General features: G+C 39.7%; 1 protein-coding gene across 3 annotated transcripts in view; it reads right to left on the bottom strand.

Annotated features, from left to right (window-relative positions):
* The window catches only part of cntn3a.1 (contactin 3a, tandem duplicate 1), an 87,829-nt gene that overhangs the window by 43,630 nt on the left and 21,561 nt on the right, over positions 1-22,638 (bottom strand). For all 3 annotated transcript variants that reach the window (XM_030421928.1, XM_030421926.1, XM_030421927.1), the window contains exons 4-6: positions 21,820-21,952; positions 18,023-18,198; positions 7,888-7,983 (exon numbers count right to left, since the gene is read on the bottom strand). In XM_030421928.1, the coding sequence (XP_030277788.1) occupies positions 7,888-7,983; positions 18,023-18,198; positions 21,820-21,952 (405 nt within the window). The remainder of the gene's footprint in view (positions 1-7,887; positions 7,984-18,022; positions 18,199-21,819; positions 21,953-22,638) is intronic.

The following is a 22,638-nucleotide window of genomic DNA, read 5'->3' as shown; positions in this document are numbered from 1 at the left end:
CAAATACGTATCGTCATTCATATTTTCAGTCTATGAAACAGGCTACATGAGGACAAGAAAATGTCTTGTGTTTGGGTGCATGTGCATGCATGAATGTGTGAGCATGTAACTATAACTAGTCAGCGTACATCATTATCAGAGCAGATACGGTCGGGCTAGCCCTTCAGTAAAGATGTTTGAAATGATTCATCCTAAAGCCCATTGCCGCATCCTCAACATCTCCATCAATGGGCATAATCTACAATGACAGCTGCTGAAAGTATTGTCAGAAAACGGATCATTCCGAGCACTGTGCTATGTCTCCAGAGAGCATCTATGATCCATCAAAACAAGACAGAGTGAAGAGGCTGCTGGTGTAAATGAAAGCAGTTTGTACATTACTGGTCAGCTGGACAAAAGCATGCTTGGGCTGTGTTTATTTGATATGAGCAAAACAGCAGGGAAGCAAGCTGACTAGGTTTGAATGAATTGTACCCAGATTAGCAATGAATTATCGTCCACCAAAATGAAAATTAAAGTTTGAGCGCATCAATGATGCATGCTGGGTTTTGAGCATCCCAGGTATTTCATTGTATTGTATCAGAGGTTGGTTTCATTTGTGATGAGTTCTGAATTCTTACGTCTTGGTGTAACAAGTCTATGGAATCAATTTTTTAAAATCACGTTATAAAACTTATTACTACTTCATAAATCAACTCTACTTTTCCCCAACACAGTTTAAATATAAACAAGTTAAATACAAGTAAAAATGCTCATTTTAAGTGACAAAGTCAATCAGTTGATGGTATCATGTCACAGACTTTTCCTGAAGAAGGACGTATGAATGCATTTGACATGCTAATGAAACCAAAATATCTTATTTGGCTAATCCTGTGTCAAAAAAACACAAGTGTTACAGTAATGATGCCTTCAGTTAATATATTACTTAACTCTGCTGCCATTTCTGATTTGAGGATTTTATAAGAAAACAACTTAATATCTCTGACAAAGTGGGTCAGACTTCAACATATGTGTTTACAACCATGCTTGTTAGTTGTATTAGCTAGAGTTCAACCTTTACTCTGTTGCACTTATTATCCCTGGTTTGTTGATTGGCTTCATTTAGTTGTCTGATTATCTATTATCTATTGATTTTGTTAGAGGTGACAAACATGAATAGAGTCTGACTGCTACAAAGAATTCCACTAGCAATATACTGGCCAATAAACACACATATTTTTACAGAGATACCTCAGATGTGGTAATCATTAAACATATGTCATGGATGCAGGATATTTCACCCTTTAACAAACGTCATTGCTTAAAAGACATCAGTGCCCTGAGACCATAAAAATCGCTGCATATTTAATTATTATAATTTATCCAAGCATCTTCGCAAATTTTAATCTCTGAAAGAAACGTTTTCATATTGGTGCATATCGTACAACATATACACCATCAAGAATGAATCTGTGATAGGATAATCTTGGTCAACAATACTGTCCACCCGATATATCATATATATAACTGCACTGCTCTTTCTGAAGGGGGATTGTCTTTGGTTCAACATCTAATGCTGGTTAGAATTATTTTGTTTTTTAAGTAATTGTAGAGATGATTATGCAAGAATGTTGTACTGATAATATTCACCAACAAGTAAAATATTGCCCTGAATGTACATGTAAGCATGAGACAACTCTGAGAGACATGTGGCTCTGTCTTGGCTAATATTTCAGTAGACTGGAGGGCTTACTGAACGAACATGTCCGTGGATCAGTGTGTGTGTGATTGAGGTTAAATTAATTGTACAGCAGAGTTTGGTGGGTTTTTTTCTCTTAAGTGTAAATATATTTTTTTTTAGTCATCATTAGTGAGTGCCTTGAGTCTGCCTCCTACCGCCTTCCCCTCTGGCCAGGCTTCCTCACAATATCTTAAAATGGTTTGGCCAACATTTACATACTTTGCTTTCCAACACTGCTAAGTCAAAGGGGAACTGTAGTGCATGAGTAACAGAACAGGCAGCAAAATGTGAGTTTATGTAGCTCAATGGCATTAAAAGTTCAATGTTTTTGTTTTTCTCAGTGTCCTAGATAACAAAGTGATGATGGCGAAACACTCAACGGGGCTACAGACTTTATGTTAGTGTGGATGTAGTTATCATTCCTTTTTAAGAGCAGGTAAAGGTTTCGTATCAGACTGGATGTGACAGATATGGGCCAGGTGCAATGTAACAGTGTTGGTTACTGACAACAACCCCTCCAGGACTCTAGTCCCAAATGATCAGTGTCATGTTGGAGGCAGTCCAAAGGGATTTGGCAGTCTAAATAAAATGGAATACATTTTGGTAGCAAATGACAGACAAGACAAACATGAATTATTGAACAGAGTTATTGAATAAGTCTATTAACATTTCCCTGAAGACAAAAACATCAACACCCAAATATTGAATTTCCAATGATTTAGTCAGATTTTTACCCAAACATACTGTCGCATATAGCTCGGTAAACATCTGTGAAGTGTGATGTTGTCAAATATGCAGGATCGCACTCACAACAAAGCAGTTGAAGTTCTTGAGCAAAGTGCAACATCAGAAGCCGGGGGAGTCTCCTGAACGTTATGGAAATGAGTTTACAAAGAGAGATGTTATATTTTTATTCCTAATTTAAATAGAACACTGTCCTGAAATCCCCCTATTGCACCAGAGTATAGCAGCGTAAGATGACAAAGAATATAGAAAACCCCTGCTGGTTTAACCATCTGTTAGTTAAAGGGTATGAAAGAGGAAAATGCTGTGCCAGTGACACGGCAACACACCATGTGTGAGAAATATCTATCATGGAGCTGATTCACATGATTAGACAAGGTGGGATTCAAAGGTGTTCAAATGACACACACACTGTGCGGTTTCTCACAGGGGGGAAGGTTCCTACCTGCTGTTAACGTAAATATGATGGGGTTTAATATCAGATGAGTTTTCTACACTTACAATGCAGATGTGATGTTCACATTATAAGCATTATGACCTCTTTTCAAGGCCATTCAGCACTTCAAGTCCTTTCCAGAACCTCTAAATAATTCTTGGGGTTTGAACACACAAGTATAAGTGAGTGCCTAAAGTCAAAAGTACCCTTCGCCAAAAAACTACAACTTTTGGACCCGTCATGCCACACATGTGACTGTATGTACTTATGCAACAAACGGATTCATAATTGTTTGTCTGGCAACGTATACCTGGAAAATCCTGCTAGAATAAAGTTTTAATTAAGATTAGATCATCACATTTTAATCTATATCTTCTGTCCACGATTTGCCAAGGAGTGTTCTCACACCATGGGAATGTGAAATAAACAAATTAAACTCTAGTTCTGAATAGAAACTTGCAGTAGATAGTAGACACTTTGAACACCTGAACCTCCACTAAGAGGACTTAACCTACTAGAACAGATCAAACAATGCCACAACAACTGTATAAAACATTTAAATAGTTTACAATGTACAGTACATTCCCTGAATTAAACAGTGTAACCTACATTGACGTCAGCATTCATTAAACAATCCAGATTATTTTCATGACTCAAGGGTGACTTAAAGGTTACACATTAAACTATATCGATATCTCCGAGTGAATAAATGAGTTGTTGTATACTGAATATCTCCTCCCTTTTCCTGACTGGCTTGCAAATAGCCTGTGTGTGTGTGTGTGTGTGTGTGTGTGTGTGTGTGTGTGTGTGTGTGTGTGTGTGTGTGTGTGTGTGTGTGTGTAAATTGCCCAAAAGGATTTGGCACGTGAAATCTATCCAAGGGGAAGTCAATCAATGTCAACTCATTTCTGCGCTCATCACTATGCTGCCGAAATGCTGCCTAACCCGGAAGGTTGTCCGGGGACTACACTCCCCCGTCAATGCACTCACATAAAGGACGCAATCTTCCTCTTCCAAATTATAAGCGTTAGTCTGGTGCCTGCAGGATTGCCTTCAAAACAGACAGTTCACCAAGCTTCTCAGCTGAAAACTAAACAGAATTTTGCATACGGCCACTCTCAGGACTAAATCTGTATTTCTCTACAAAACATGCTTTAATATTATTTCTTATATTGTAAGACACTTTCATGACACTGCTACTATAGCCTGACAGTCCTGACAAGGCTGCTGCTTTATTTCTGTTGCTGGCTGGAGTGTGTGTTGGCATTTGGACACCTTGCACCAGGAGATGAGTCCGACATTCCACTGCAAGGCTGCCAAATGTAAGCATATGGCTCATTGTTCCAGCTTATTTTGTCAACACAAGGTGAGACGTCTCATTATAACATATACAGGGCAAAGCACTACAAATATAGGCCCCCACAGGTTTGCAAGCAACTGTGTGATGAAAAAACAACAACAAAAAACCACCTCATTGTACTCTAATTGCAGCAGCTGCACAGCGGGGTTCCACCCAGCAGCAGCAGCAGCAGCTCATGAATTAGTCGACTAAAGTTTACCAGACAATAGTTTGTTTCACTATGTTCTTATAAGATCCAGCAGATGAAGCTTTAGTACACATTAGGGCTGAGTAATATATTCATGTTATATTGTTACTGTGACATGAGACTATGTATCATCTTCAATGTTGGATACAATTTTATCGTGATGGCATCAGTCTTCATGGTTTTAAAGGCTGCATATAATAGTTGACTTACTCTTTTATTCATTATATTCATGTAACTGACAGTAATATATCAAAAATCTTATTGTGTTTTTCCAACAATAGTCTCTCTATATGGATAGACATATTTTGGTAAAAAAAAAAGTTAGGGTTGTCAATCGATCATCTTTATCTTTTCTAAATTAACCTTAAAGATATTATTATACGTTTTTTAATGCTCTTATCAACATGGGAGTGGACAAATAGGCTTGCTTTATGCAAATGCATGTTTATTATTATTGCAACAATCCAAAACAAAAACAACGCTGACCGCACAACATGGCAAACTGAGGCCCAAAAGGCAACAACAGATGGGCACATTGACCTGAATGTAACATTCCTTACTATACTAACACAAAGTAGTGCCAAACTCAAAACTTGTTAAGGTTAACTAAACAATGTTAATCAGTCTGGATGCTGTGGCCACACATTTAGCTATTGGAAGTGTGTTGTGTGTAGAGTTGTCCATGCATCTATGTTAAAAACTATCCTGTGTGGTCTGCCTTTGGTGAGGGGGAGAAGGGCTCTGCATCAGCTGTGTTCTTGGCCAGCAAGTGGTATTTGAGACTCTACATACACCGGTGGTAACTCAGTTTACATCGACAGTAAATGCAAATAATTTTGTTCTTGTCAACAATCCGGCTTTGAAGCTGAGCCTGCCATTCAACACACCTTTTTCTTCATCCATTTCTGCTCAAGGTGATTAGTTTCTGCTTGTCATCCACAAAGTTACTGCAACATTGCAAACTGATTCTCCAAACTACGGTGTGGGCTGAGGGTCATAATTAATGGCGATAAGAGGAATTTGCATTAACGCATTACAATCACATTAATTTGGACAGCCCCACTTAAAATATTGCAATTTTATATGAAGGGCTTGTTTATGTATGTTTTTCAGATTATTTGCTGCTCCATTTTCATACTATACATTTAGTTTTTCTATGTTTGGGCTGGGCAATATCGCCAAAATCTATATCAAATATATGCCAAACTGTATAAATGCTAACATATAATATAGGGCTGCATGATGTGGTCAAAAGGTCATATCGCAATTATTTTGATAACTATTGTGCTTCCGATGATTGGCAATAGGGCTGCACGATATTGGAAAAAACTGAAATTGCAATTTTTTTTTACCCTGCGATATATGTTGCGATATGAAAAAAATACAGGAATTTTCATCAGATGACCTGAATAGCACTTTATGTTATGCTGCACTACTGCTATCTTGTGAACCTGCACTGATCTTACCTCTTTTTGTCTATTAAGCTGTGTGGTACCGGTGTAAATGGTCAAACAAATTAGTTGTGTTACCACTCATTGTGGCAACAGATGCAAGGCACTGTTGACACAGAACACGTGTTTGGTCAGTTTCATCCTTCTTGTAGCCGAAATAATTCCAGATAACTAACGTTGCTTTTCTTTTTGGAACCAAGTCTTCATTTTTGCGATTTTCTCTTGCTCATTGCTCATTTTTCAATGTTGTTACCAGAGACTTACTCCATGTGCAGGGGCGTGGTCTGCTTCGGCCCTAATAAGAACTAATGTGACTGGTGGACTGCGCATGCACAGTGTGTGTCAGGTACCCTTGACATGAGATGAGTTAATTTGCCTCCAACATCGCAGGATCGCGATGCGACTATCGCGCACACATACATCGCGATGACAATGCGCAAACGATATATCGTGCAGCCCTAATTGGTGATTAGTAAGAATAATAATTTTTGCATCACAATTTGATATACGAAAATACTATGATGATGTTAAATCTATCTGCATCTGTACTAAACAAACATGGTTTCTCACATCTGGAGAACAAGATTTGTAGGCCACAGCATCTCTGTAGCACTACAGTACAGTAATTCATTGTAATGCCTTTTTTTCACCTTTTTCTTAAGCTTATAATTTATCTTGCAATTTCGATATTGCATTTAGCCATACTGAAATTTTGATTATATTTGTATTAATGTAATTATGATATGTTTGCTATCTTGATATGTAAAATGCAGGCACGATTACATGTGAAATGATACAATTCATGTTCAGTCCAATGAGATTAACACTTATGAATTACATGAGATAATACTTAACACCAGCTACCTCAATGACTAGTTTTGTAAAGTTTTGCAAAGCTCATCCTTAACCAGTAGAAATACAGTACAAATAATAATAATAATAAAAAAATATATTAAAAGCAGCTTTTTGCGAAAGCAACGCTCATATTACACCCTGATTGTGCGTTCAGAGTCAATTCAAAATACCAGTCTTTTGAATTCCAACATCATTTTCATGTTGTGACATACTGTATGAGACTGTCAGAAAATACAGAGCCAATGTATCTTAAAGCAAAAATGTGAGTAAGAAGTAATAATTTGGTTTAAAGCAGCACTTTAAAACCGTTCTTTAAAACTAAAGACATCCCTCCCACCACCTGCTGTGTGCACTATGTTACAGTACATCCTGATTCTCCAACAGAGGAAAATTACATTCAGCCTTGGCGGCTGGCAGAGCAAAAAACACATCTCCAGACCCCTGTGTAGGAGTTAATAGCATTGGATGCTAACTCCCATTGATAATGCCATGGATGCAAAGGGCTGATGAGACGCAGACAAAGCACCTTCAGAGAGAAGCTCTATTACTCAGCCTGGCAGGGCCCCAGCCACAGACAGCCTCTTCAGTCTGCATGCCAAAGTTTCTCCTCGCCCCCATTGAAAATCAGGCTGACAGGCCAGAGTGTCCCAAAGTAAAAATGACTCACTCCACTGACCTCAACAACACAAACAAACAAGCAGGAGAACTGAGGGGGAGAGCACAAACATGACTTCCACTTTGTATGGATAAATGCACAGTAGATGAGCAATCAGAACAAGTAATACCACACTATGACGATGTTTCTGTGTAAAGTAGTATATGTTCAACTGGATCACAAATAACTGATTGCGTGAGCTAGCGATTAAAATAAATGTCTTCAAATTAGGGCTGCAATTTAAGATTATTTTTATTGTCAAATGAATTTGATCAATTAACCAATTCTATTACTATGAATCTATGAATTAGTCGAATGTCAGAATGGTGAAAATGTCGATCAGCGTTTTATACATCAGAAAATGATGTCCTATCATAAAAGACTGATTTATTTACTAGGCTAGTGAACTACTAATCTTTAAACAGATGAATCGCTGCAGCTTGACTTCACATGGCAGCAAAACTTATTATCCATCTTACCTCCAGAGTGGGGTGGTGGGCCGCACAGTAAGACCACCCCTTGACCTTCACGAACCCTCACTGGACTTCTTTTCTGGGTCTTGAAGTTCTCCAGGTCTGTTTACCACAACACAAAAGCAATAAGGTAAAATAATCAACTCACTTTTCACCAAAGCCATACGCACACAGGAAGCAAACAGATCATGCACACAACACGCCATATCTTCGGTGGCTCAATAATTTCATATCTGGCTGCAGACCAGAGTTTCACAGAGCCTACGCGGTGTGTGCATAAATGCAGAAAGGTGCTGTAAAGTCCTAAACACTTCTGACAGGAGCAGAAAGCAATTCCTCAAGTATAAGTCACACATGAGTGAATTTAATTGGAACTGCGTATTGTTATCACTTTCTGTGTTTCATCCACCGCACACAGACCAGCAACAATTAAACGACTAAGACTGAAACATCATTTGTATGGAGACCGATTACATGTTGACAACCTGCTGAGAGAAAGAAAATAGAGACGGCAATTCATGAACACTTTGCCTTTTCTAGCCTGCTGTGGCTCTTGGAGATATCGTAGGCAGTGCAGTCAAATATGCGGCTTCCATATAATGACATAATCAAGACTGAATTCAGAAACAGAGAGGAAGAATGCAAAACTGACACCTCCTGTGTACAAGCACAGCAGGGTGAGACTCTGCATAATAAATGCCATGCGTGATCTTTGCAGGCCTTGTGACTAATGGAAAAATGCATCCAGCAGAACAGTATTGTATTATTACAACTGAAGGCACCTCTCTTTTTTTTTTAAATTTGCTTCACAAATGATTCAGTGGCATACTGCTGTATGACTTCACAAATTAATTAGCAGATCATTAAGTTCTTTTCATATTTGGCACGTAAAAGATTGTGCAGGTGCTTCATTAGCCAATTCTCAATCTCTACCTGATCAATGAATGACAGTCACATAAAGCCTCTCTGTGCATGAACAGATACAGCACAGTGAGGGTCCCTAAGGACCAGCAAGCCAATCTTTAGTTCCCTCTAGATGTGCTCAGTCTCCTAAACAAATCTGAGTAATGTATAAATGTTATCTATTTTATGTTGTATATGCTAGTGGTCAAGTGGTTATTATCAGCCCTTTGATGATGTTTAGTCTTGTGTGCAAATTTACCTTTCATTACATCTTCAAGTCTTATGCATCATGCTTCACTTCCCGTTAATCATTGTAAAAAATGAAGACAATACATTTGGATTTTACAGATAAATGCCAAACTGAACTCAAATCTCAAGACTAGCAAACCAGCATTAAGGACCCCAAGAGTCAAAGCATATATCATCTTATTTTATCAGTTTTATTCAAACACATTGAGACTTGATGACAAATTAAAGACAAGAAGAGTCTACAGCAACGGCTCTATGAGGCTTTCCTTTGAGTGCCATTTGTGACAAATGCTTACAGCAACATGTTAACATGCCCACAATGACAATGCTATCAGGTTACCATGCTACCCTTTGCAGATTAGCTCAAATCACAAAATACAGCTTAGACTTGCAGGCATTTGGTCAAAAAACAAAGTTTGGGAAAAATTAATGGATCACCTACGTTATCACAAATTATCCTGAAGAGTACGATCTGACACACACATCTTTTCATAGCAATAGAAGCACAGGTGAAATTCACGAATAAAATTAACAAGGGCTCAGTTCTAATCAAGTTTCCCAGTAAGCCATGACAGCATGCATGACACTTTTACCCTGCAGCTGAATGGAATTCAGCCATCTTTCCTTTATCTAACAGGTGTTTTTCCTACTGGACATGTCAAAATGTCATCTGTGAAATGGTAGATAGTTGTCGAGACATTTCACAGTAATGTCAACCTGCTGAGAAATAAGCAGGGGATCACCAAAGTCTGTGGGTCTCTTCCTCTTGGGACTATGAACCTGTGCGAACTGTCAGGACAACTCATTAAATGGTGGAACAAACAACAGACCACACAGCCCTAGACCCATGCCAGTTTGGCTCAAAATAATAAGTGCTCCATTTTTTCTTCACATACTTCAATAAAGTCCTTTGGCTTAGTGAGCAGCTGCAGAAGCTATCTGATACCATATTAAACTTTAGCTGCTCTGGCAGGGCCAGTACCTGCTGAGTCAGTCAGAAAGTCCCAGCAGCTGCAGTTGCAACAATTCTCAATGGTTTGATGTTGTGAATCGTTTGGTTTGAGTTAATATTCTGCACACTCATCTAAATGCTGATAAGGAATAATACACTATCTACAGTAGGCCTTCTGTGGTTTCAGATTTTCTGCGAGAACGGCCGGTCCACTGTCAACCGCCAACCCTTCTATGTGTTCAGTATGTGTGCAGTTCCTAAAACAGAAAATAGGTCTGTGTACAGCATGGGTACTTCTATCTGCATCTTAAAAGCATGTTGTTAGCATCGCTACAGTACCCAAATTTATGGTTTTGCAACTATTCGAAAAGAAATATACTGACCATATAGTTTATCAAAACAGCAGTTACAGAGTGCTTTACAATGGGCAGGAACAATTAAAAAGAAAGAAAGAAAGAAAGAAAGAAAGAAAGAAAGAAAGAAAGAAAGATTTGTTTTGTGTGGCTTTTCACTCTTATTTAGCAAATGTGAGATTCTCATAGAGGACAATGTCTAGCAGAGTCAATTGTTCCTGTTAAAAAATTGATATTTTGGAGGCTTTCCCCCAATTATACTGTATTAGGGTAGAGAAGGTGAAATTCCACATTTTGGAACTTTCCTTCATATACTGTATTTCACATGTTTAGAACAAATAAACACCTAAAATGTATTTTCCACCGTTAAACTTTGCTGGAATAATTTGTTTATCTGAATAATGTGGGATTTGCAGAATGCTGTCATGCTCCTTTTGTTCAAATCACAATTAGAAAAGGAAATATAGGGCCAGATAACGGGTGTTTGACACAATGTTATAAGCATAATACATAGTCAGATGAGTTAATTATTTTCTAAAACCAGGCTCAAACATTAGAAAGTGTCATAGTCAGACTCAACTCTCACTGAGAGCAGAGCTCTCCTGATCAATATTCCTTTGGAGTATGGTGGGGCGTAAATGAGCTAGACACACTAAAAGCCAACAATGCCTGACAACCCAAGCTGTTCTGCACCCCGTGGATCATCTTATCAAGCCTATCACGGCTCTGCACCTCCATGTGCTTCTCCATGGCAGAGTTCAGGCTATTTTGAGTGCTTTCAGATCCATGAAATTGGATGTGAATTAGCATTTTTGTGCTAGCTACATCAATGTGACCCATTGTAATGAATGAGAGGCAATTGTAGAGAAGAAAAATTGAAGCCATTCTGTTGGAGTGTGAGCTCGAGGGCAATTTGTGATGTGGCTACATTTGTCACCAAGCCATTGGACAGAAGGCAAGAAGAGTTTTAAAAATCTCGTTTAAGGATGCCTTTATTTGAAGTTCTCTAACTATGGTATCACTTGCCAACACTTAGGGGTTATTATGTACTACTAATGCAAGCTGAGTAGTCATGCGGTATGGAACTTAACTAGTGTAGGTGCTCGTTTGCTCGTGGTTTGGGAAATAACTACAAGCATTTAGACTTTTGCCTACACAATCAAAGAACACTGTTCATAATTATTTTAAATTATAGCTTTGACAGAATATAGAACAAAAGTAGGGTAATTATCATCTAATAAATGACAGATGAATGCTTGAGCCTCTACCATTACCTTCGATGAAAGAAGTTCCTGTATGTATGATAAATGAAGGCTGAGGCTGATGACATCTGTAGTTACCTTCATTGTTAAATATAAATTCTAACCAGCTGCTGGCTTAAAAACAACCCAATGACCAAAGTCATTGAGATTCATCCTAGTAGGAACAAGAATGTCTGTCCCAAATTTTGTGGCAATCGATTTATTAGCTCTAGAGAGGTTTTAATCTGTGTCCTATTGGCAGATTGATTACAATCCCTAATGAATAAAAGCAAAATAAAAAAATACATACACTGGCCATAACATTTTTAGTGGAGGTTTCCAAAGTGCCATCCCCCTTTTCCCACAAAACCAAAGTCAGGTCTTTATTTAGAGAGGCACAGTTGCAACAGCCAAGGCTGTTTCTGAGTTTGCCAGGGAGTTAGTCACCTCCCACCCAGCTGTAGTCAAACAGAAAATGAGCCTTGGAACCAATTTTAATGGGGATGACATTCAGTGATTTGCCCACTAAGGCCCAAAAAACCCTTTAACCTAACTAATTACTTTTTCTGAATGACTCTGAAAAGAGGTGAAAGCCATTTAAGTCTATCAAATAAACAAGAAGTCTAAACAATAAAATGAGTGTGGGACAAAGAGGTAGTTCTGTGTTTTTTTACCCAGGAGATCTGGCCTCTCTCTAAACACTTTAATAAATTAACTTATACTTGCACTCCACAACTCCACTTCTTAGGCAACCCTGCCTCCTAATAATTATACCTATATATAACTAATGTGCAACAGTAAATACATTTTGAAGAGAACGTAAAAGTTGCCTGGATTATGCTCATGAATATAACACCAGAAGCCTGTCTGTGGTTCAGTAGCATAGAGAAAGATCGTATTTTATCTTAAATGTTTAAAGTCTTAAAACAGACAATTTTATCTTTTCTTAACCTTTACATATGCATAAAAAAGCTGAGTAATGCTGCAGTCACTGCGAGTAGATAGTGTATTGGAAGATTTCCCTAAGTGGAAAAATTATGACAAAAATGTTATATGAGGTCGGTGGACATTTCACTCTTTCTTATCAACATTGTTGCAACTGCCAGATACATTACTTAACAACTTTTCCTCATTATGTTAATAGAAACCACTACCTACAGCAGTGGTTCCCAACCTGGGTGGCACGCCCCCTAGGGGGCGCGCACAACTTTGTCTGTTATGAGGTTGTGAGGTTAAAGTTATATTTGTGCAACCCTCTGAGGTCGATTGACGCGCCGTACGTCAAAATCACGTGACCTACACTACTCACAATAAGTTAGGGATATTGTTATTTACATGAGTGCTTTTCCTATTTGTTCTGAATTTTAATGAAATAAGTAAAAGTTCCCTTTGATATTACTAATAATGAATGAGAAGAAACACCATTTTCATTAGTTTAATATTTATTACCCCAAATATTTAGACAATAACTAGGATAGCCCCAAATAACAAAAATTGACAATATCGGGTGTTTCCACCATTTGCCGAAATGACAGCTTGACAGCGACGTCTCATGCTCCTCACTAGCCTCATGATGTTGTTCTGAGGCAATGCGTTCCACTCCTCCATAAGTGCTACACGCAGTTCTGCCAGGTCACGTGGGGGTGGGGTACGATCATCCAGTCTCTGCTTCAGCTGGTCCCAGACGTGCTCTATGGGGTTCAGGTCAGGGGACATTGCTGGCCATACCACATGAGGCACTCCGACTTCCTGAAGTTGAGCTGTGACAATTCTGGCACAAGTGGTGGAGCATCATCATCCATGATCAGAAAGTTGGGGGTGTGCTGGTGGAATTGGGGGATGATGATGGGTTCTATGATGTCTCTGAGGTAAGAATGTGCAGTGACCTGCAGAGCCATCTACAATAACCAAATCTGTTTTGCGCTGACTGGTGATGCCTGCCCAGACTGTTGCACCTCCTCCACCAAAGGGAACCCTGGGGACCATGTTGACCTCGGCATATCGCTCACCTCGCCTTCTCCAGCAACGCTGACGACCATCATTTCTGTGCAAGGTGACCCAACACTCATCATTGAACAGGATGGTAGACCACTGCTGCATTGTCCAGGTCACATGGTCTTGTGCCCACTGCAAACGTTCACGGCGGTGTCTTGGTGTCAGTGGAGTCACCTGCAACGGTCGTCTGGCATTCAAGCCAAAGCAGTGGAGTCGGTTTCGAATGGTTTGTCTGGAAACCCTAGTACCCCTCACATCTCGTAACTGGGCCTGCAGCTGTGTGGCAGTTGCATAACGATGTCTGAGTGCATAGGTCCTTAGGTACTGGTCATCGTTGCGGTCGGTTGCGAAGGCGCGCTATGGCCAGGTGGCGCTGCCAGTCCGTTAAGTGACGTCGTGTGTTCATGGCTGTTTGAATGATGAACTTGGAATGACTTAGTGACAATACCAGCTTTTTATACCCACAGAATGTTGAAATTGATGCCACATTGAAAAGGGTTGTCTTTTAGTTTGGCCCGAATATGTAAGGCACACTGTACACAGTGAGACCATTACATGAAAAACACAAAATGAGGTGTGTCTATCACTCGAACACAATTACCTCCCTGTCCCAAAACTCTCTGAAGTGAAACAAACACCGTATGTATGAAATCCACTGAGTCTCTCACAATATCCCTAACTTATTGTGAATAGTGTATTTAAGATGACGTAGCAGCAAGACGGAGCCTCAGTGAGTCTCGGTCCGACTTATGTGTTGGAGCAGCCTTCAAGCTGTGTACCAGTTTTTAAATTGTGTTGATGGGCCAAGTAAAACCGGACTTATGATAAATAATGTACGGCACGCTTTTTCGTTAACATTACCGTCACGTTTGCTGCGCGTTTGGTGCAGGAAGAGACAGTCAACATGGACTTCTCTCACGAAAGTGTCGGCAAGCAGGAAAAGTTTGCGAGCGAAAAAACACGTTCCTATTGGTGGAAAAAGGCACCACACCAGCCAATCACAAAATTACATGGCAAGACACGTGATTTGGTTGCTGGGTGACAGGAGGAAGTTGTGGAGGGACCGACAGTGACGGTGAGAGAGTTGAGAGATGTGTGTCAAAATGAAAAAATAACTGTACAGTCAATCATGTGAAGTTGTGCTGAAAATAATGACACCAAACAAGGCAAGGTAAATAGTTTTCAAGGTGAAATATAATTATGAAATCAAAAATAGTCAAAATGGCCAATTATACCCTGGACTGCATAAAATCCCAGTAACACACCCAATCAAAACTCTCTATAATCCAAATTGAAACATATTTCTTGGTCCACATTTAAATTCATTAAGCTATTTATTACCAACACCCCTATAAGGTAGGCCTATTCTGCTCTCTGGTAGGTCTATTCTGGTCGTGTTTGTGTGTGTGTGTGTGTGTGTGTGTGTGTGTGTGTGTGTGTGTGTGTGTGAGATACACCTGATGACACAAAAAGGAAGAAATGTATCTATATACATTGTAAAACTAGGAGAATATAGCTGTTGTTTATTTTTGCAAATAAAAGTTTGTAATTAACCACTTTATTCTTTTAGTGTATGCGGGTTGGGGGGGCCTGGATTGTCTTGGACACAGGCAAGGGGGGCTTCAAGGAAAAAAGGTTGGGAACCACTGACCTACAGTGACAGAATGAGAATGGACAGGGATGGAAGTGATTAAGGAGGCGCTGGTTATTTACACGATAATAATTTATATGTATACGTATATGTATTCTCATGATATCGATATTTCATTTGTAAGTATAGTTATCATCAGCTGTAATTTATGTCATTTTGTCATGCAACAAAGTTAAAGAGAGGTCATCATGGAGTATCAATCATTTACTTGGATACAGTGAAAAACTGCCTGTGGTTGTAGAGGAGGAGGGTTACTATTCACTAAGTGAAGCTCTGTAAACGCAATGATTGCCTATATAATGAATTAGCTTTAAGAAGTAAAGTGCAAGTCACTAAAAGTCATAAAAAAACAAAAACATAAGAGCCCATAATCTCTGATCTCTGCAATCTTCTTTTCTGTTCTCACAGAAGCAATCATGCAGTGAATCCTTAACGGTGAGTGACACATGACATTTGAGAAGTGATAAACATCAAAGGGGGCCTAATTCGTACAGAGGGCGGCTGCTGGTGTCTCCCAACAATTACAACACTGTTGTGAAGTGCTGCTTTCAGAATAAGACTGCTGCCTTCCTCGCTAAAGGATGATTTGAAACCCAGATAGAGCACTTAGTATCATAGCACTGGCGATAAATGTTATTGTCCTTTCCTCAGATGCCCTCGAGCTCAAAACAGTCTTAATTTTCACCGGAGGCAAAATCAAGGAATAAAGAGTACAGAGCTGATGAAAAATAAGAGGAAAAAAAAGAGATAGAAATCTTGCAAAGTAATTACACAGATAAGGCAGTTAGGTTTAACTGGAGCCAGTGAGAAATAAATGCAAATTATGTGCAATTACAGGATTGAATTTGATCGGAAAAATCATGAGCTCCAAGATACAAGGGAGTCGCATCCTGCAATGCTTTCATAAATACAGCTATTTCACCCTTCATTAAACACTGTGTTACCCTTGTGGCTCTATAAGCTGCACAGCACCCAGGCTGTAGCATGCTCCTTCTTCAGGACAGGCATCCAATACACTCTGCCTGTAATGCAGGCCCTGCAATCTGTTGTAAAAATGCTGCATCTTGCATCAGTGAAAATCCTTTCACTTACACCAAAAATATCCCTAGGAGATCAGGAAACTCAATCTGGCTCGATAACCAAGTAGATTACTCCTTCCAGCACTACCAGCAGGCAAGCAGAGCCTTTTAAACATTTAAGTCTGTATTGTCAACAGGATCAAGAACCTTTATACTTTTAAAGGTTTAAGCCCGAGCCAGATGCTAACAGATGCTGTTATATCATCCATCCTCAGAGGATTAAAAATGTAGGCTATCTCAACTATTATGTATGCAATACACATTCATGCAATACAAATTTGATGTTATGGGACTTCAGTCAATGCAAGTCTAAAGACATCGACTTTGTTCAACAGCATCAGGAAGGACTTCTATGAATGAGCACCAAATATTGATCACATTGTTAAAGATGTCTTTAATAATGAGCACGCTATAGTTACTGTTCGACATTTGTTTTCTGCAGCAGTGCTCATAGCACTGATTTTAAGATACCAGACTTGATAGGATTACATGCGACATATGATGGAGATGCCAGTATTTTCTTTATTAATGGCCTTTGTCTCTCAGAGTTATTACAAGACAGAGAGAGGTGCAAGCCCCGTGGTATATAAAGGAGCCTATTGAGCCACTCTGAGTCAGAATCTGTTACAAATGACATGACGCTGACACTTATAACAGGCGGCTCCTCTGTGAATAATTCCTCTGACCTGAGACCTGCTCAATCATACGGCACACTTAATTAAGTTAAACCAAGAGCAATAAATGAGATGTATGACACATCAGAGCTGATGCTTGTCCTCATCTGGTGACAACAGCAGGTCCCAGGTCAGGCCCAGGCAATGGATGACATACAGTTCAAGTTGGGACTCGGAAATTGATAGGAAATGTGAATATGATCAACAGCCTGCTGGTGACTCAGGGCACCGATTTGCTCTGTATGCTGAAGATGTAATGCTGCTTTGTGACAAAGAAGCACCAAATTGTGGCTAGATGGATATCTCTGATGCTCTCCCTGCCAAGGATCATCTCCGTGCCTGCTATGGCACAGAAACAGACATCAGAATTCAATCTCGCTGCACCATCTGTTCACAGATATCAGGGCTGTCATATGATATGGGATGACCATCAAGAATGGAGGCCTCAAGTTCACCTTGCTATCAGAGATGCCTCAGACCCAGGTCTTATAAACTGTGATGGATGAGTGCTGTAAAGCATCAACTATACAGGGTCTGTCAAGGCCTACCACACAATCATCACAAGGCTGTAAGGAAGTTTAGAACCACCAGGCAGAGTAAACACCACCACCGTGGCTTTAATCAGGGTTAAAAGAGAAAAACACTGTGATAGAAACATGGACGGTTCATTTGGGGTATCTCATTATCAACTTCAATAGTATCAGTCTACTATAGGAGTCTCTTGTCGCTGGTTGTTTTTCTGTTAGAGAAGATCAGGTCTGACAACAAACAATTTTCACAGAATCCTACTGGGTCATTATACTTTCAGCGAACCAAACATCTGATGCTTAATAAAACTTTTACTTTCTTAGGCAAACAAAGACAGAACTGAGATCTCAGGTTGATACGAGGTTAACTAAACGCAACAGAGGTGAAATAAAAATACTGAAATGCACACAAACTGTTCAAAGCTATTATATATTTGTATTTCCGCTTGTTAGAAGAATTTTATTACCAATCACTCTGACATAACACATTTTTCAGTTAAATATAAGAGGGGCTTACATGCAATGTGCAGACTGGCCTCTCTGCTGACGATGGTGCCAAATGAGTTGGATGCCAGGCACTGGTAGATGCCAACGTCTCCCTCTTTAGTCAGATGGCTGATGTGCAAGTTTCCTCCCATCAGAGAGTAACGTGACCCTGGTCTAGGCAGGATGAAAGAGTCATTGAGCTTCCACCTGTGAATGTAAACACATGATACACAGAATAAAAACCTTTAATACCGAAAGTGTAGATTAGTACCAGGTCTTCATATGCTGGATAGCATGCATCACAGGGCTCATTACAATCTGTGGTGTGTGTTATTACTCAAAACTGAAATGGTTTGCTGTAGGTGCACACTGCCTTCCTCAATGGTATGTTTTGATTTACAAAGCCATTCTTGGAAAAATTCATACTTATTTATCTTAAATCACAGTCTGGGTTCCATTGATGTTTTGCAATTTGTTGTTCCCAAAGTCCGCACTGAATTGGAAAAGAAAGCTTTTTAGGTTTTCGGCACTGACTGCATGGAACAATCTGCCGTCTGAACTTAAACTTCATAATATTGCACCACTAAACAATTCTAAAACTCTGGTTGAATCCGCCGAGTCCAGATTGTATGATAAATATTATATGGGTTTTATTTTTTATTTTTTTATTTACTGTTGTAACTGTGTTGCAGCCATTCTTGGCCAGGTCTCCCTAAATAAAAGTTTTTAAAAGAAGATGCCTTGTATTTTGTTATATGTGCCCAGTGTCTTATAATCGTTTCTGATTATTTTTGAGACAGATCTTTCCTGCAGTCTGCCCCAAACAAACATGTTTTCTTGCATGTTGAGAACAAGATTTGTAGACCAGTGCATCCCTGCAGCACTCTATGACAACGCTGTTTTATCATCTACAATGTTGTATTTTTATCAAAAAAATTGCAGCTTCTGTAATTTGTATAATGCTTTTGGCGATACTGCAATTTTGCTAATATTTTTGATTAACTGTGCAGCCCTAGACAGATTGACGCTGATGCATAAACACTTCAAGTTCAATTAATGCAAAAGAGAGACTTCCAAGCAGTCTAAATTGTGACCAAAACAGCCTTCATTCTAGATAAAGCCGACATTAACAGAAATAACAGTCTGATGTTTGCTGCGAAAAACCAAAATGAATAACTGAAATGAGAAGCAATCAGCAACTGCCATTTCAAAAGACAGTTCATTACTATTCAGGCTTTTTCTCACTTCAAACACAACTCTTACTCACAAATCAAATGCTCAGCAATCCTTGACATTTCCTTTTTTCTGTTCAGTCTGTTTGTCCATCAACCGCAGCCACACTAGGGAGGCCTGTTCAAAATCCTCCCCTCCAATCATAGTGATTATCAGACAGGGAGCGCCAAGCACCAGGGCTGCTCAAACAAAATGGCCACATGCAAAGCACAGGATAATGTTGTTTTTTGATTAAACCTCTTGTTTTGTATAATATGCAAGTCCAGCAAGTGTGTGTGGGTGTGTATGTGAATGGGGGGATAAGGGGGGGATAAGAGAGATGTCAGCAATCAACTTCCAAGATGTATCTTTTGACTCTGTGTTGTTCACTTTGCATAATTAAGGCTTATAGTCAAAGAAAACCTGCCGAGTTAATGATACTTGTTCAGCTAAATGCAGAATGTGACCTCCTAAGTAATTATGTAGGCTTAGTTTCTATTAACTGTGAACAATAGAGTTTACAACAACACAAGATTTAACTTTGTTTTGCAGAAAACTTTTCTAAATGTATTCAGATACACCCATCTATTCAATAGGTTTGCTGAAATTGTCTGCAATATAATCAAGCACAGCCAGTGTGCAAATGGCACTTTCATTCGCATACCAAATTAAAGTCAAAGGGAAGGAAAATGAGAGAAAAAGAAGAGAGTAAACACAGACTAACAAGAAAAGTGACAGTCGCTAAAGGAGACTCTCAAGAAATAGCTTTTCATCTGAGAAATAAGGCACAATTAGGCTGAATGCTCACTCCTTGGTCTTGATTAGATTTCGCATCTCTTGGCTAAAAGAACGCTTCAGGTTTCTATTTCTGACTTTCTTCCTCCTTTTTCGGTTGGAAGGATTTGGACAAAGAGACTGAGACGCAGGGTTGAGGGGAAGGAATGGGGGAGGACATATGCAGCAGAGCAGTGCTCAACAGCAGATTGGCTGATTAGATTGATTTAGTGATTTGGTGATGCAGCTGGAACTGGTCCAGGAGCTCCACATGAGACAAATCAAGGGACCAAGGGTGACAACTTGGAGTGGGGGCTTCGTGTAGCAGCGTTCATTGGGTGGTCTTGGACAAATTAATCTGTCCTTGGCGTCCCTGAAATAAACCTGCCTACATACTCAGCAGAAGAGTCACTCAGCATATGGTGTCCTGCCACTGAACCTCAGAAGAACCCAAATCTCATTTCTAAAGCTGGCACGTGAGACCTTTGTTTAAAAAAGAATGACAGCACTGTGATGTACAGCGATGGAACTAATAACGCAACGTGGCCATCTGAACACCAGACCCATCATTATAAGAGATAAAAGTAGGATATCAAAACAGCATGTGATCAATCTGAAACTCACTTCTTAATGTGGTATATCAACTGTCACAGTTGGTGGCAGTAACTGTAATTAAAGAGCTAATTAAAGTCAAATTTGATTTGATATGGAGCCGGGCACACTCTCAGAACTGGAACTCAAAAGGGCAAAAAAAAAAAAAAAAAAAAAAACTTGCAGATTTGAACTTGTAGATGTATGTTATAAAGCAGGACTATCCACAGCAGAATAGCAACTGATTGCTTAATAAGTATTCCAGCTGATCCGAGCGATGGGATCTCGTACATTCATTTCAATTTGTGCCCATTAGGCATAACACCAAGGATCTTCAAGCTACATTAACGGCCACATATGCTGATGTTATGAGGGATCGTTTCAACCTATTATACATTTAATGCTTGGCTTTGCAATTTGCATTTAATTACACTGACAGGAGTACAACAGTTATGTGGCCCCATTTGATAGACTATGAATTAATAGCTTATGTGCTTGATGCACTTTAAAGAAAATCATCGTATGTCATTTGTTTTCATTTGTCATCATTTTAGCGCCGAGGAACAGGGCATCAATTTGTTTCTAACACAATTGCGGGGGAGCCACTCAACCTCACAGTGCCGGTGTGCTGAACAAGGACAATGAATAGCAGCTGGTTTATTTTTCACCTCAGTCCACGAACAGGATTTGAATCATGTTTATCTTGTAGTGATAGCCTCCAAATCAGTTGCCCTGTAGCAATGTCTGTGCAGCCTTGGGCAGTGATGCTGTCCATAAAAAGTTAACTGTAGCATGACGACAGCAGCAATATGGAAAGACAGCTTCTTCCATATCATTTCAAGTATGTGTTCACTTCCTCACTCGATCACTGTCATGAGAGCCGCAGAGTTTTGGTGCATGATTCTCTTGGGTTACTTGATCCCTTTTAACGGTCAGTGATACTTATGACAGGAAGCTCTCAAAATGAATCCTACAGCAGATCAATGTCCACCTGCCAATGCAAATACAAAACAGACTAACAACTGAGGGCAATTAATTCATCACTCTCAAATTTCACCATGACTGACAGTAAAGCTAAGTGCAGGAGGCAGCGGGCAGTGAGCAGCAGCAAGCCATGAAGTACACAAACCAAATCCAGTCTCACTTGGTTTACAGTAGAAATGTTGCAACTGAGAGCTCTGGGATATTACATAAATGTTCTGGGTAACAAAGACTGAACAGTGTGTGTAAAGTCGTGCCTGCAGGTGTTACCTGTAGAAGGGCGGAGGGTGTCCCTGGGCCTCACAGCTAAACACCACCTCTCTGCGATTCTCTCCAGGTTCAAGGGGAAACACCACACTGCCAGGTTGTTTGGTGAACACGGGCCTCAGCAGGACTCCGCTTCCTGGGTGGAGAACCAACAAAACTGCATCAGCTTTGATGTGCTGGTGAGCCTGAAAGCCAATTTATACATTTTTCTGTTGAAAAGTAGGTTTTGAAGGCTTAGAGAGGAAGGGAAACAGTGCTGCTCAAGAGAAGGTTGAATCAAAATAAATTCTATGTTCGGCATGGATCCTCGGCCATGTGAGCAGAGCCCATGAGCATTTTTCATCTAAGTCATAAAAACTTGCCTGAGATCCCCGAGGTACTGCATAATCAGACGGGTAACCTTCATAAAACTTTAATGCAAACACCTGAATGTACAGACCTGTCAAAGGCACAGTGCATGCTGTAGTGCTTTTAACGCAATTTCATCAGAACCCTTCAAACTTATCGCCTCCTTCCCTGGGGTCGTCATCCAATAGGAAATTCGAAAGAAAAAGTTGCCACAACAAACACTGAGAGTGAAATGCTCTCATTTTAAATCGGCTGTCCTTATTTGAGCCATCAAAATGGTGCCCATTGTGACTCAGATGAAGAAAGAAGCAGTAATTTCAACAGTTTGGGGAAAAAGTACTTGAGGGTTGAGCTGTTTTCTTCCTGAAATACAAAATCAGAACATATGTATGTGCTCTTTGTAAATAGCTTGTTTTTCCTTCTCAGGAAGTGGAATACAAACTGCTTGATTTCAAATTTCATCCAAATCACCTA

The sequence above is a fragment of the Sparus aurata genome, chromosome 7, assembly GCF_900880675.1.
Source record: "Sparus aurata chromosome 7, fSpaAur1.1, whole genome shotgun sequence".
Classification (NCBI taxonomy): domain Eukaryota; kingdom Metazoa; phylum Chordata; class Actinopteri; order Spariformes; family Sparidae; genus Sparus; species Sparus aurata.
This window is presented reverse-complemented; position numbering and strand designations above follow the sequence as displayed.